Raw genomic sequence first — 12,500 nt, 5'->3', positions numbered from 1 at the left:
TCGATAAATGCCTACAGCATACGCTGTCAGCATTAATCATTGCACAAGTATTTCTCGTGAAATGCTTGTGCAATACCGCCCCTTGCAGATTTGCGGCCGCTAGCAGGTGGTGTCAATCAACCCGATCATATCCGATCGAGCTGATTGCTGTCCGCCGCCTCAGAGGTAGCGGACGAGTTAAGGAGCAGCTGCTTCTTAACTTCTGCTTCAGGCGGACCTGAAGCGGAGTGGGTCGAAATCAGCATCCGCTGCTTCATGAATCGACCCCATTGGCTGCACACTCTATGGCTTTTTTATAACTGTCTCTAATTGGACTCAGCAGAGAAGTTACAACAGGGCAGCACCCATTTCTTTTTAGACACTAAACCTTCACACTTATTATGTCAATATTTAAACAACTAGTTAAACTTTACAAAATCCATCTACATATTATTATCAGACTAATCTTTTCTTTGAATGCTTTATTCTATCTAGCATTTAGTGTTTAATGTCCCTTTAATTGGTCAAATTAAGATAAAATGCCACCTACATGTTGATGTTTTCAAACTTAACATAAACTGTGCAATAATTACTAGAATTAAACATACTGCAGACAACAATAAAAGCCTACTAATATCAGAATTAAACATTCAGCAATGCTTTATTTTCCGAGAGCTTTTAAAACCCTGATAAAAAAGCTCTGGCCCTGCCTTTGAGTTACTGAGCCAGATGTAACAGTTATAAGTAACAACTAGTCAAGTAGAATACACTGATTTGAAATAGCTAATCTTTTTGCATCTGTGTCTGCATATTACTAAACAGCCTGCAAAGCCAGAAGATAAGCTACAGATAAGTCTAATGCAAGCCTGTCTTGCCTTTGTTGAGCCAAGGTTGATTGTGGCGACAGAGGCGGCAGTACTTTCAGTATCATCTTGGTGCAGGATGCTCCACAGCAGGGTAACAGAAGACATGATCAGATGAAGAATAGACAGGATTCCACTGCGAGCTTCCAGCAAATGTTTCTGATCTACATTCACCATAAGCTGCCAAGATATGAAGATAAACAAATTCAACCACACAAAAAGCAAACTATAGTAGTAGTAGTGCATTGCTGCTCCTTCAACAAAAGGATGTCAAGAGTGTAAAGCAAATTAGATAATAGAAGTAAACTTAAAATTGTATGATCTATATAAATCATAAAAGAAAAATGCTGGGTTTCATATCCCTTTAAGTATTTTGCCCTTACATAGCTAGTTGGGAACAGTGCTCCTTTCAGAGTATCTTTGGTTTCTTATATTCTTGAGTATGTTCAACAAGATTGTTCAAAACTACTAAGAATATAGCTGGTTTGAAAATGAAGATAAGTGACTGTAGATGAAGAAACATGGCACCAGGATAACAAAATAATATAAACAACACATTTCTGAGAATCACATCAGAAAAAAAGCAACAGTTTAAAGTTGGAAATAATTTAACTTAAGCTTTACCTGATGGTACTGTGCAGATGGATCAAGTAGGCAGTAGTGAATTATAGATGTAATACCTTCTAAGAGAGTTAAAATCATATCTGGTGGAATAAAAGACGCCATCCAAAGAGGCCTAAAATGCAAAAGAAAAACACATTCTAAGACCAGCAACAAAAATAATATATTAAAATAATCCAGCTTTAGAGAAGGGATACAGCTATATATAAATATTACATACTTGTTGGCTGATAATCCAGTTTCATATTTGTATTGGTGAATTAAGTTATCCAGATTTCTGCAAAGCTGTAAAGTCACAGATACAACAACTTTTTGTAGGATTTTTCCCATATAACGTAATGTGTTTGTAATAAGGGCAATCCATTGAGGGTGCATTTTACATGTATAGTGCTGGTGCAATGCTCTGATAACGGCACAGAGGAACATTCCTTGGCATGTGATTGGCTGGGAATGCAAATACTGGAGTGAAGTCATTGGCTGCTGAGGATTTATATGTTCTAAATCCATTATAACAAAATCAAATCCTGCTTCATTGTCTTCTGGAACAGTCAACACATGATGTTCCAGTACAATTAGACTTTGAAGGACTTTCAAGAGCTGAGACTGCAAGGTGCTGCCATTGTCAAATTCATCCTCTGAAAAGTTAATAAGGCTATCTTCCGAAAAACCTTCTTCAATGGCCATATTGTTCTTCTCAGCCATTCGTTCACTGTGCCATTTTTGTGCACTGAAAATTGATGATAGAAGACAGTGCAAAATCACCTTCTGAACTTTGCACTTTGACAACATATCAGATATAAAACTAGCAAAGCCCTTTGCTGAACTCTCTATAACATTTGCAAGCTCGGTGAAAAGCAGAGTTAGAATTTCAATGCTCATCATTTGCATGTTCCGATTACCTATCAGGTCTTGCTGAGTCACTTTAATGTGAGTAGGATAGTGGCTCCTCATAAAATATAAACATAAAGATATTACAATTTCTATATACATTGAGCTACGAAAATTGTGATTTGAATCCAGTGGAATATTGCTATAAAAATCTTTTCCCATAACTGAGATTCGATGCCTGGCCAGTAGATTTTGAAGCAAAGATAGCTGAGGCGTATACGCATTACTAACACTGGTAGTTGAGATGGCATTTACAAAGACTTTTGGACTTGTTTTTAATATAGCTTTAATGGCTGAAAGAGCATACAATGTCCTTGAAGAATCATAAAGCTGCAGGTACAAAAGCACATGCTGATACAGAGGATGAATGTTAAAATGTGGAGATTTACGTACGCCAGGAGATCCCACATCACTTTCAATTTCTGATATTTCCCCTTCTCCACAACTGTACCAGTTCTCTAAATCTAGCCCCTCACTGAAGAAAACATTGGTCTGCTTTATTTTATCAGTTTGTGCTTTTTTCTTCTCTTCCTCTTTTCTTTTGACAATTTTGACTTTGGGTTTTGCTCCTGGTTGCTTTCGAAATTCTTTAGTAGCTGCATCCTTTTCAGTCACTTTCCCCCTTAAATGAAATTGAATGTTGCCAAGACTTCTCTTCCTTTGCTGTGTTCCAGCTATACTAAGGTTATCTGTGAAGTTTTGTTGGCTCATGATGGATGGAGAAGAAAGGTTTCTGGAAATCACACCTGCTAGGCTTTCAATGCCATCTTCTGCAGACAAAAAGTTTGATGGCTCATTGGATGGAAGGCTACTCTCATTTCCCTCATAAATTCCATTCTCATTATCTGCAACATCTACAAAGGTACCAAACATATTTAACTTGTTCATTGTATCTTCCTGGTGGGCACATTTCAATTCTTCCTCCTCATCAAGGTCTTGAACAACCCTGGAGATCAAATCAGAAAGAAGTTGCTGAACAATCTCACCAGGAGTATCATCCCCTGGATTTTGACAGTTGTCTTGTGCATTTAAACTCTCTGCATCTACTTCATAGTTTAAACTGTCTCCTGTTGATGACTGGGAACCACCGGAATCTGTGCTTTGAAGAATTTCTATTTGTTGATCCGGAAGATCAAAATCAGCTATCACCATTGGAATAGTTTCACTGCTGGTACTCAGAAGAGAAACTCTATCACTTAGTGGGTTAACGGTAAGACTAAAATTCTCCATCTCATCTTCACCTCCTTGTTTAGATAATGTTTGACCATTATTCATCCTTGGATTAGCAAAGGCTGCACAATAAAAAACAAAGCAAACATAATTTCAGTATATATTATATCTGTAGTTAAAAGAGTACTTAAAGGGCAACTAGATACAGTATAAATAAATAAATACATAATAAAAAGACAACACAATAGCACTTACTTTGAATTTGAAATGAGCAGTTTATGTTTTGGCAAATTTTAAAGTTATTCCAATTTCTCCTCCCCATGTGACAGCCATTAGTCAATCACAAATGCATATACTGTACATATATACAGCACACTTTTGAAAATGCTCAGTAGGAGATGGAGCCACAGAAAGTGTGACTATAAAAAGAACATGCATGTTTTAAATAAGGAAGTATATTGGCAAGATATTTTTTTAAATTGCATGCTTTATCAGAAATATGAAACATTTATTTTTTACTTTAGTCCTCTTTAAACTTTAAATGCTATAGCATGCATTTAAAAGAACAGTATTATTCATTTAAAAGTTTAAAATATTGTATCTGTTTTTAGCATGAAAAACTATGTGATCTAATTATGAGATTAAAAAATAATGCTTTACAGTGAAATGTTTAACAACAACAGTGAGCTCCCATTGAAAGACATTGTACATCTGTGAGTACAAGTCATACCATCTCTTCCAGTAAATGTCCGAGGAGTCATCTTCCGGTTATCTTCAAAGTATCTGATGGACTTATTCATATATCTCTCAGCTTGTACACGCTGCACAGACACCCGCTGGGTTTTTGGATGTAGAAGCAGCAGGAGAAGGGGCTCAAGAACTCTTGCAATGTCATGTCTCTGGAGGACTTGATTTAACCAGGCCTGCCCCACTGATGAAGTACAACTATCCAAACTGTGAAGACTGTCTAACATGATAAACAATGACCTGCAAGAAAAAAACCAAAACAAAGCATCAAAGCTTAGTTTGAGAAATACAAAACAATTACTCAAGTGTTCTCCGTCAGAGTTAATTCTACACTCACTTCACTTAATCAAGTATTTGCTTAATGCTGCTGCAACATATCCAAAATGTATCACCCACAACCCTTAACTAGCTTCTTACTCCCCCCATCCAATCCATTTTTATATTCCTTTACCAGACTTATCAACCTGAACCATTGTCCTTTACCAGTTGCTCCAGTCTCCTATTCTATTCAATGGCTTCCTCCATATCCATCAGAATATATTTCAAAATCTTGACCATAACCTACAAAGCCCTTACAGACAACTCACACTATTTACATTTCTGTTCTCAACACTCACTTCCTCAGTGTTCATCTTACCACTTTAAAAATCAACTCCTTCCATGCTCATCTATAATCCCTTCCTTACAGTGTACCTACACTATGGAACTCACTTCATTATTCTTAGACTCTTAAAACCCCTTAAAATAGTAAGCATATTGTCCTCTTGCATATTTGCATGGCTAATGCTTATAAACCAGGATTCCCTTTTTTTGGGATTTAAAAACAAAACAACTAATGTAATTTGTTAGAGCATGTTTTTTTTGTTGTATTTTTTTTAATTAGTGTCCAACAAGTGTTTTTTTTTTTTTTAAATAACATTTTTTATTGAGGTTTTCACAGCATGCCAACAAATGTATAAGTATACAGAATATCATCAGAATAAAATGAAGCCTTATTTCAACAGTTATAGCGTACAGAGAATAGCTTGCAAATTATATATACACATTAAGATACAACATACAAGCGTATGCAATCAAGCGTCAATGATGAGATGCAGTACATTTAAATGGAACCTCTTTTTTCTTAAGGGAGAGAGAAGTGGGGTAACTACATTACCGACCTCTAACGGGCCAGCCAACAAGTGTTTTAATAGCCACAAAGCAGTTCAACACATAGCTAAACTCCTGCTAGGTGTCTGCAACACACCGCAACTCCTGATGGGGACAATTAAAGGGACATTAAACACTAAAAAAATGCTAGACAGAATGATGCATTCAAAGAAAAGATTAGTCTGAGAATAACATGTAGATGTAAGTTTCATTAATTGTTTAAATAGTAACAAATTAAGTGTAATGTATGGGAGCTGCCATGTTGTAACTTAGGTTACCTTCTCTGATGAGGCCAATAAGGAACAGCTATAAATAGGTCACTAAAGTGTACAGCCAATGGCTGTGTAGAATATAACAGTGTTCTGCACTTTTATTTCTAACTGGATCTGAAAAGCTTACAATTTCAAAATGGAATTACACGAATATGAGACAAAATAAATATTGAAAGTACTGTATATTGCAGAGTTTTTTATATATATACAATTTATCATTTTATATTACCATCTCAAAGTGTTTAATGTCCCTTTAAGGGAAGCACATGCATGTAGCCAGCCACATCCTGCTCATAAGCTGCAGTGTGTTGTGGGTTTCAAACAGGGCCTTATCTACATGGTTAGAAAGGGACACAAAGGCAAAAATGACATTCGGTAACAATTTCAAGTACTTTATTTTCACATTAGACCAGGCGTTTTCAAAGTCTAAGGGGTTGGGCCTCCCCTCTGATGAAACTTACAAGACAGCACCACTCCCATAATAGATGTTACTTTATTTTTTATTTTTAAGAAAATTTAAATTTTTATATTTAGTTTTAATTAGAAGGAATTACATCTGATCCTGGGTTCACACACAACTCAAGAGCAAATTCTGCTCAACTAAAATTGTGCTTCACTCGTGTTTAAATTTGCACTTTGTTACTCCTGTGTTAAATGCAAGTTATAGGGACAGTCTACTCCAGAATTTTTATGTTTTAAAAAGATAGATAATCCCTTTATTACCCATTCCCCAGTTTTGCATAACCAACACGGTTATATTAACCCTTTGAGTGCTAATGATGGCTCTGAGCCATCACATAGTTTCCCACTCTGGTGCTAATGACGGCTCAGAGCTGTCACTAGCACTCTCCCACCTTGAGGGAGATCTGGGGGCTCCCACCCGCTCCTACCCCGGCGATCGTGCCTGTAGAGTGACAGGCATCGCGTTTTGCGCGGTGACGTCACACGCAATGACGGGATGACGGGATGACGTGATGACGCACAACTTTATTAACAATTTGTCAATACAAAGTATAGGGAAAGGGGGCATGCTGCTTAGAAGCCTGTATCTCCGGCATCTAAGCAGCTACAGACCCCCAAGATAAATAAAATAAAAGTTAAAACATTTTTTTTCACAAAATAAAAAAAATAAATTAAACCAGTTAGCACCCAGGTGGGAAAGTGCTTAGCACTCAAAGGGTTAATATACATTTTACCTCTGTGATTACCTTATATCTAAACCCCTGCAGACTGCCCCCTTATTTCAGTTATTTTGACAGACATGCATTTTGACCAATCAGTGCCCTCTCATAAGTAACTTCACGGACGTGAGCATAGTGTTATCTATAAGGACACATGAACTAATGCCCTCTAGCTGTGAAAAACTGTTAAATGCATTCAGATAAGAGGTGGCCTTCAAGGGCTGGCATATTAGCATACCTAGGTTTAGCTTTCAACTAAGAATACCAAAAGAAAAAAGTAAATTTAATGATAAAAGTAAAATGGAAAGTTGTTTAAAATGACATGCCCTATCTGAATCATGAACGTTTAATTGTGACTAGACTGTCCCTTTAATGATCAAGGCAACAAACAAAAAGCAGTCTCTGTGCGATTTCATTGTTGGCTCTTAAACAAAAAAAAAAGTTCTATGTTTTGCCAAAATCAGCTGCTGCTTGTTGTTTCCATAGGATAGTGTGAATTGTCACTGCTCCCGAGCCTCCCCTTATATGCTCTGGCAACCCTTGGGGAGGCCTACTTCACACTTTGAAAACTACTGCATTAAACTGTGCATTGAAAAGAATGACCTAGATTATCATCATTACAATACACTAAGGGCCAGATTACAAGTGGAGCGCTAAAAATATATCATGCCTACAAACGGGCAAATTTGCATTATAGATTTTTATTAGGCAGTTTTTGGGGTCTGAAGTTGGTGGGAGTGGGGTGTTAGAAGAAAAAAAACGGCACTGAAAAGTGCCTTTACATTGCGGTCTGTGGGAACCGTGTGTGGTTCCAGAAAATATATATTTTATATGACTATATATATATATATTTTTTTTTTATGTGTTAATATGGGTAATATACACATAGTAACACATAAATATATATTTGTATATTTATAAGCTACGCTTTACTCTTAATACCAGCGCACATTAGCGTGCGCTGGTATTACTCAGTGGAGTGCTAATATTGCTTGCACGCAAGCGATATTTAGCGCTCCAATCGTAATCTAGCCCTAAACATTTTAGTTATACTGTGCATTTTAATATTCACACATACAAGCTACAATGCTTCTTTAAATGTACGAGTGTATTTAAATGTTCTTTTTAAAAACTTGCTTCTAATTCTGTTCAGTCCACAAAGCATTTTAAATTGCAGTATCTAAGGTGAAATTTAATGTTCAGAGAGTATAACTTTAGTACACAAAGATACTGTTCAGTGTCACTCAGTTGGATATTAGATGTCTACAGTATATGTCTTTTTTTGTTCATTTAAAGGGACATTAAACACTAAATAAATGCTAGATAGAATGATGCATTCAAAGAAAAGATTAGACTGAGAATAATGTGTAGATGTATTTTTTAAAGTTTCATTAGATTAAATATTGACAAAATGAGTGTGAACTTTTAGTGTCTATAAAACAATGGCTGCCATGTTGTAACTTAGGTTACTTTCTCTGCTGTGGCCAATTAGGGACAGTTGTAAATAGATCACTAGAGTGTGCAGCCAAAGGCTGTGTGGAATATAACAGTGTTCTGCACTTCCATTTCTAACAGCAACTGAAAAGCTCCCAATTTAAGATTTGGATTACAGGAAAAGGGGGCAAAATAAATAATGAAAGTATATTGCAGAGTTTTTTTTTTTCTATACGATTTATTTTATATTACCATCTCAAAGTGTTTCATGTCCCTTTAAGGTAACTAAAGCAAGTAAGATTAGATGACTCATTTTTTTTAAAGGCCTGTTGTTTTTAATGGTGCTACATACCTGTCAAATGTGCGTCCAAAGGATGAAGACTTATTAATATGAAGGTCCCTGGTCAAATGCCAAAGTACAGCAAATCTCCCATGAGCCTCCATCCTTATTTTCTGTAGATAAACAATAATATATTGATATTGGGGACTAAGTAGTACAGCTTTCGAAAGTAAGGGTGTCAAACTCAGCAGTAGCGGACCTACTCAACAGAGGGCCCTGGTGCAAAAGTGTTTTTGTGCCCCTCAAAAGTAACCAATAGTAATAACATAGATTTTGCTCTGTATTATGATGTTGAGGATAGATAGAATCTGCAACCTGCACTAATAAAAGGCTCCCCTGCACTAGGATTGTACACATTCTGTACATGATTATGTGTAGACTGGCTGCTATGGTCCCCCTAAAGACCTTGGGCCCTGGTGCAACTGCACCTGCTGCACCAATGGTAGTTCTGCCCCTGGAACTCAGATCCTAGATAGCTAGAGGCCAGTTATTATTCATTTCTCTTTCAACAAGCAAAGGTCACTTTGATTACCTCAAATAAAAACATCCTTAAAGAGTGATCTAGGAGAGGTACTCCGGTACTAAAGTTGGACAATCATATATTAAATCACAATCTATCAACATTTCTGGTCTTTTTCAGCCCGAAAAGGCTACTTTTCGATTTGGCAACATCACAATGGTGTGATTTCTTATTCTTGCATTTTAGGGGCCTTTTTGGATCCTCGATTAAAGCCCTATTTTCCTTATGGAGCTGAAAAGTTTTCGGGTCACTTTTTAACAGCTTTTTGAGACCATTTTTGGCTTATCAAATTTGGCACTTCAAGGCACTAAATAACTCCTCAAAAGGGCTTTTTTTGCATCCCTAACACTATTTCATGGCAATTTCCAAACAGTCTATTTACATACACATATGTTAAACACACTGAAATGACGACTTGAGACATTCTAGGGGTTTATTAACATACATGGTATTGTTTCATTAAACCTCCATTCATCCCTACTGGAGAGGCTGTATACTGTACAGTCACCAGGGCCCACATTTACATATGCATTGGGACATATACATATGTAAATGTGTAGACTATGTAATATCATGTACAGCTAAAGGGAATCTATACATTGAGTGATTTATGATTTCATTTTTAAATGGACATAAAACTCATATGCTAAATTACATGAATGTGATGCAGCATAACTGTAAAAAGCTAACAAGAAAATATCACCTGAACATCTCTATGTAAAAAATATATTTTACTTCAACATTTCTTTAGCTCACCACAGTAAGTGCTGTGTGAACAGTTATCCATCAACTACTGTCCAGCTGCAATTAAAAAAAACTAAATACAACCCCCGCCCCCAAATCTCATAGTAAACTTCCTTAAACTGAGTAGGAAAATAACATGACTGTGCCTGCACATGCCATATGCACACTCCCTTGCAAGTCCCAGGCCTAGCATACTGATTGGCTGCTTAAAGTCCCTTTACAATAGGATGTGGCTTCTGAGGACATTTTTAGGTAAAAATATCTTCCTTTTTTTACATAGAGATGTTCAGGTGATATTTTCGTCCACTTTTTACTGCTATGCTGCATCACTTTCAAGTGCTTCAACATTTGGGTATTATGTCCTTTTAATATTTGATTTTAAGTCACACTTGCATTGTTGTTATTATCACTTACAGTACTGATTAAAATTGGGTATTTAAAGGAGACAGCTTAGTCGCCATTTCCATAGCATAGGCAGACTGTGCGCTCTTTTCTATCACAATATGGTCAATTTGCAACTTCACAAGGATTATTTTAATCAAGATTTATTTTTTTATTTGTAAAAGGCGCTTTCCATTTTAACGTGAATTTTAAACAAGATAGGATCTATGCAAAACATTTAAAAAAATTTTTTTTTTAACTTTCTTTTAAGCTAATTCATGACCCTGCTGATTTGTATCTTTCTAAGAGACCCATAAATGAGATTGTGTCTTCATCAATAGGTTTTTATAGGGGATGCGCCTCCTTGCATGCCAAGTGCAAACTCGTTCATGACAGTGCCTACATTACTAAACTTGTAAACTTGAACGACCATTCATGATAATGAGTTCAGTAATGTAGGCACTGTCATGAACGAGTTGTGAAAGTTGCAAAGCAACCATATAGCGAGAGAAAAAGAGGTTTAGGAGTAGTGCGGATGGAAACGGATTATAGTTATGATCTCCTTTAAAAACACAATTTAAAAGACGCCAGATTGTGATAGACCAGTAAGTTAAATAATTATACACTGTTATTTTGCATGAGATAAAATAATAATTTGTAGTAGAGTTTGATAGATTTGTACATTAATGAACACAAAAAGGGAGAGGACATAAGCATATATGCTAAACTGGGTCAAAGAGTGCTAAATCCTTATCCTAGCAACATAAATAAGATGGTGCAATTCAGAGCAAAAAAGAAAGAAAAAGAAAATGTTTTTTTAAAATGACGAATTGTATTATTAAGGCCGAGTATAGTCTAATTATTGTTACTGTACTGCTCCTACACAACCTTTTTATGCATAACTTACTCCCAAATTTTACAAGCTATCCCTCTGCTCTGCTGCAAAGCATTTTTTTCACTGAACCAATTTGAAGTGTGGGGATTTTTGTGTCACAAAAGCATTTTAAAAACTTGTGATAGTGTGGGGTTTTAAAATGTATTGAAATGGGTTTGCATTTGGAAATTCCATGAAAAGACATTTAACACACTTGGAATTTACGAAGAAACAAAATGGGGTCATTCTTATTTATACAGGAAGGAATTGTGGGGGAGGCTATAACTTATTGGTCCATCCAATTTTTTAGACAAAATAATACAATATACTTTGTGTAAGCAAAACCTTCAAATAATATACTTAAAGGGGCAGTTAACTTACACAGTGCAGAATTATCTAACATTAGCTCTGGTCTAGTAGCAGGAGCGAGCTACATTCATTTTAATGGCGCAACCGGGCACACTGGGACTAGACAGTGTTGCCGCGATGCGCTGTGTAAAAAAACAGACCCGCTCAGCAGAGCAAGGAGCGGCGTTCTGGTAAAATGAACTTTAACATAAAAATATTCTGCAATACTTTAATGTATACATCTGCCGGAAAGCTAATGTGCAGAATTATAAAAACATTAGTTTGTAAGTTTACTGTACCTTTAAAGGAATAGTCTAGTCAAAACTAAACATTCATGATTCAGATAGAGCATGCAATTTTAAGCAACTTTCTAATTGACTCCTATTATCAATTTTCTTTGTTCTTTTGCTATCTTTATTTGAAAAGGCAAGAATGTAAGCTTAGGAGCCAGACCATTTTTGTTTCAGCACCTGGGTAGCGCTTGCTGATTTGTGTTGAAATGTAACCCCCAATGATCAAGCGCTACCCAGGGGCTAAACCAAAAATGGGCTGGCTCCTAAGCTTACATTTTTGCTTTTTCAAATAAAGATACAAAAAGAACAAAAATAAATGATAAACGGAGTAAATTAGAAAGTTGCTTAAAATTGCATGCTCTATCTGAATCATGAAAGAAAAATAAGGGTTTCATATCCCTTTAATCTCAAAAATAACAGATGCTAAATTATTAGAGACAGAACTGTAGCAGTCATGTCCTATTTATCTTCCAAAGCTTCATAACTAAAACATTAAATTATCAAATTAGACAAAATGTTTTTTTTTGTGTGAAAATGAATGACCTTGTCTTTGTGAGTTAGTTGCTGGCTGATGACATCCTCGCATATGCTGGAAGATGGAACAAGGTTATGGAGCTGGTAGAAAAGTTCCACACTCCTCTGGTGGTGCTGCGGACTTCTGTCTCCCAACTGCTCCCACAGTGTAAGAGCAACAGT

General features: G+C 36.2%; 1 protein-coding gene across 2 annotated transcripts in view; it reads right to left on the bottom strand.

The window, feature by feature from the left end:
* The window catches only part of DOP1A (DOP1 leucine zipper like protein A), a 176,311-nt gene that overhangs the window by 61,581 nt on the left and 102,230 nt on the right, over window positions 1-12,500 (bottom strand). For both annotated transcript variants that reach the window (XM_053710480.1, XM_053710479.1), the window contains 6 exons: window positions 12,348-12,500; window positions 8,657-8,757; window positions 4,252-4,508; window positions 1,684-3,643; window positions 1,467-1,578; window positions 855-1,022 (listed from right to left, as the gene is read on the bottom strand). In XM_053710480.1, coding sequence (XP_053566455.1) covers window positions 855-1,022; window positions 1,467-1,578; window positions 1,684-3,643; window positions 4,252-4,508; window positions 8,657-8,757; window positions 12,348-12,500 — 2,751 coding nt within the window. The remainder of the gene's footprint in view (window positions 1-854; window positions 1,023-1,466; window positions 1,579-1,683; window positions 3,644-4,251; window positions 4,509-8,656; window positions 8,758-12,347) is intronic.

This window comes from Bombina bombina, chromosome 4, assembly GCF_027579735.1.
Source record: "Bombina bombina isolate aBomBom1 chromosome 4, aBomBom1.pri, whole genome shotgun sequence".
Classification (NCBI taxonomy): Eukaryota; Metazoa; Chordata; class Amphibia; order Anura; family Bombinatoridae; genus Bombina; species Bombina bombina.
The sequence above is the reverse complement of the archived record's forward strand: the minus strand, read 5'-3'. Positions and strand labels throughout refer to the sequence as shown.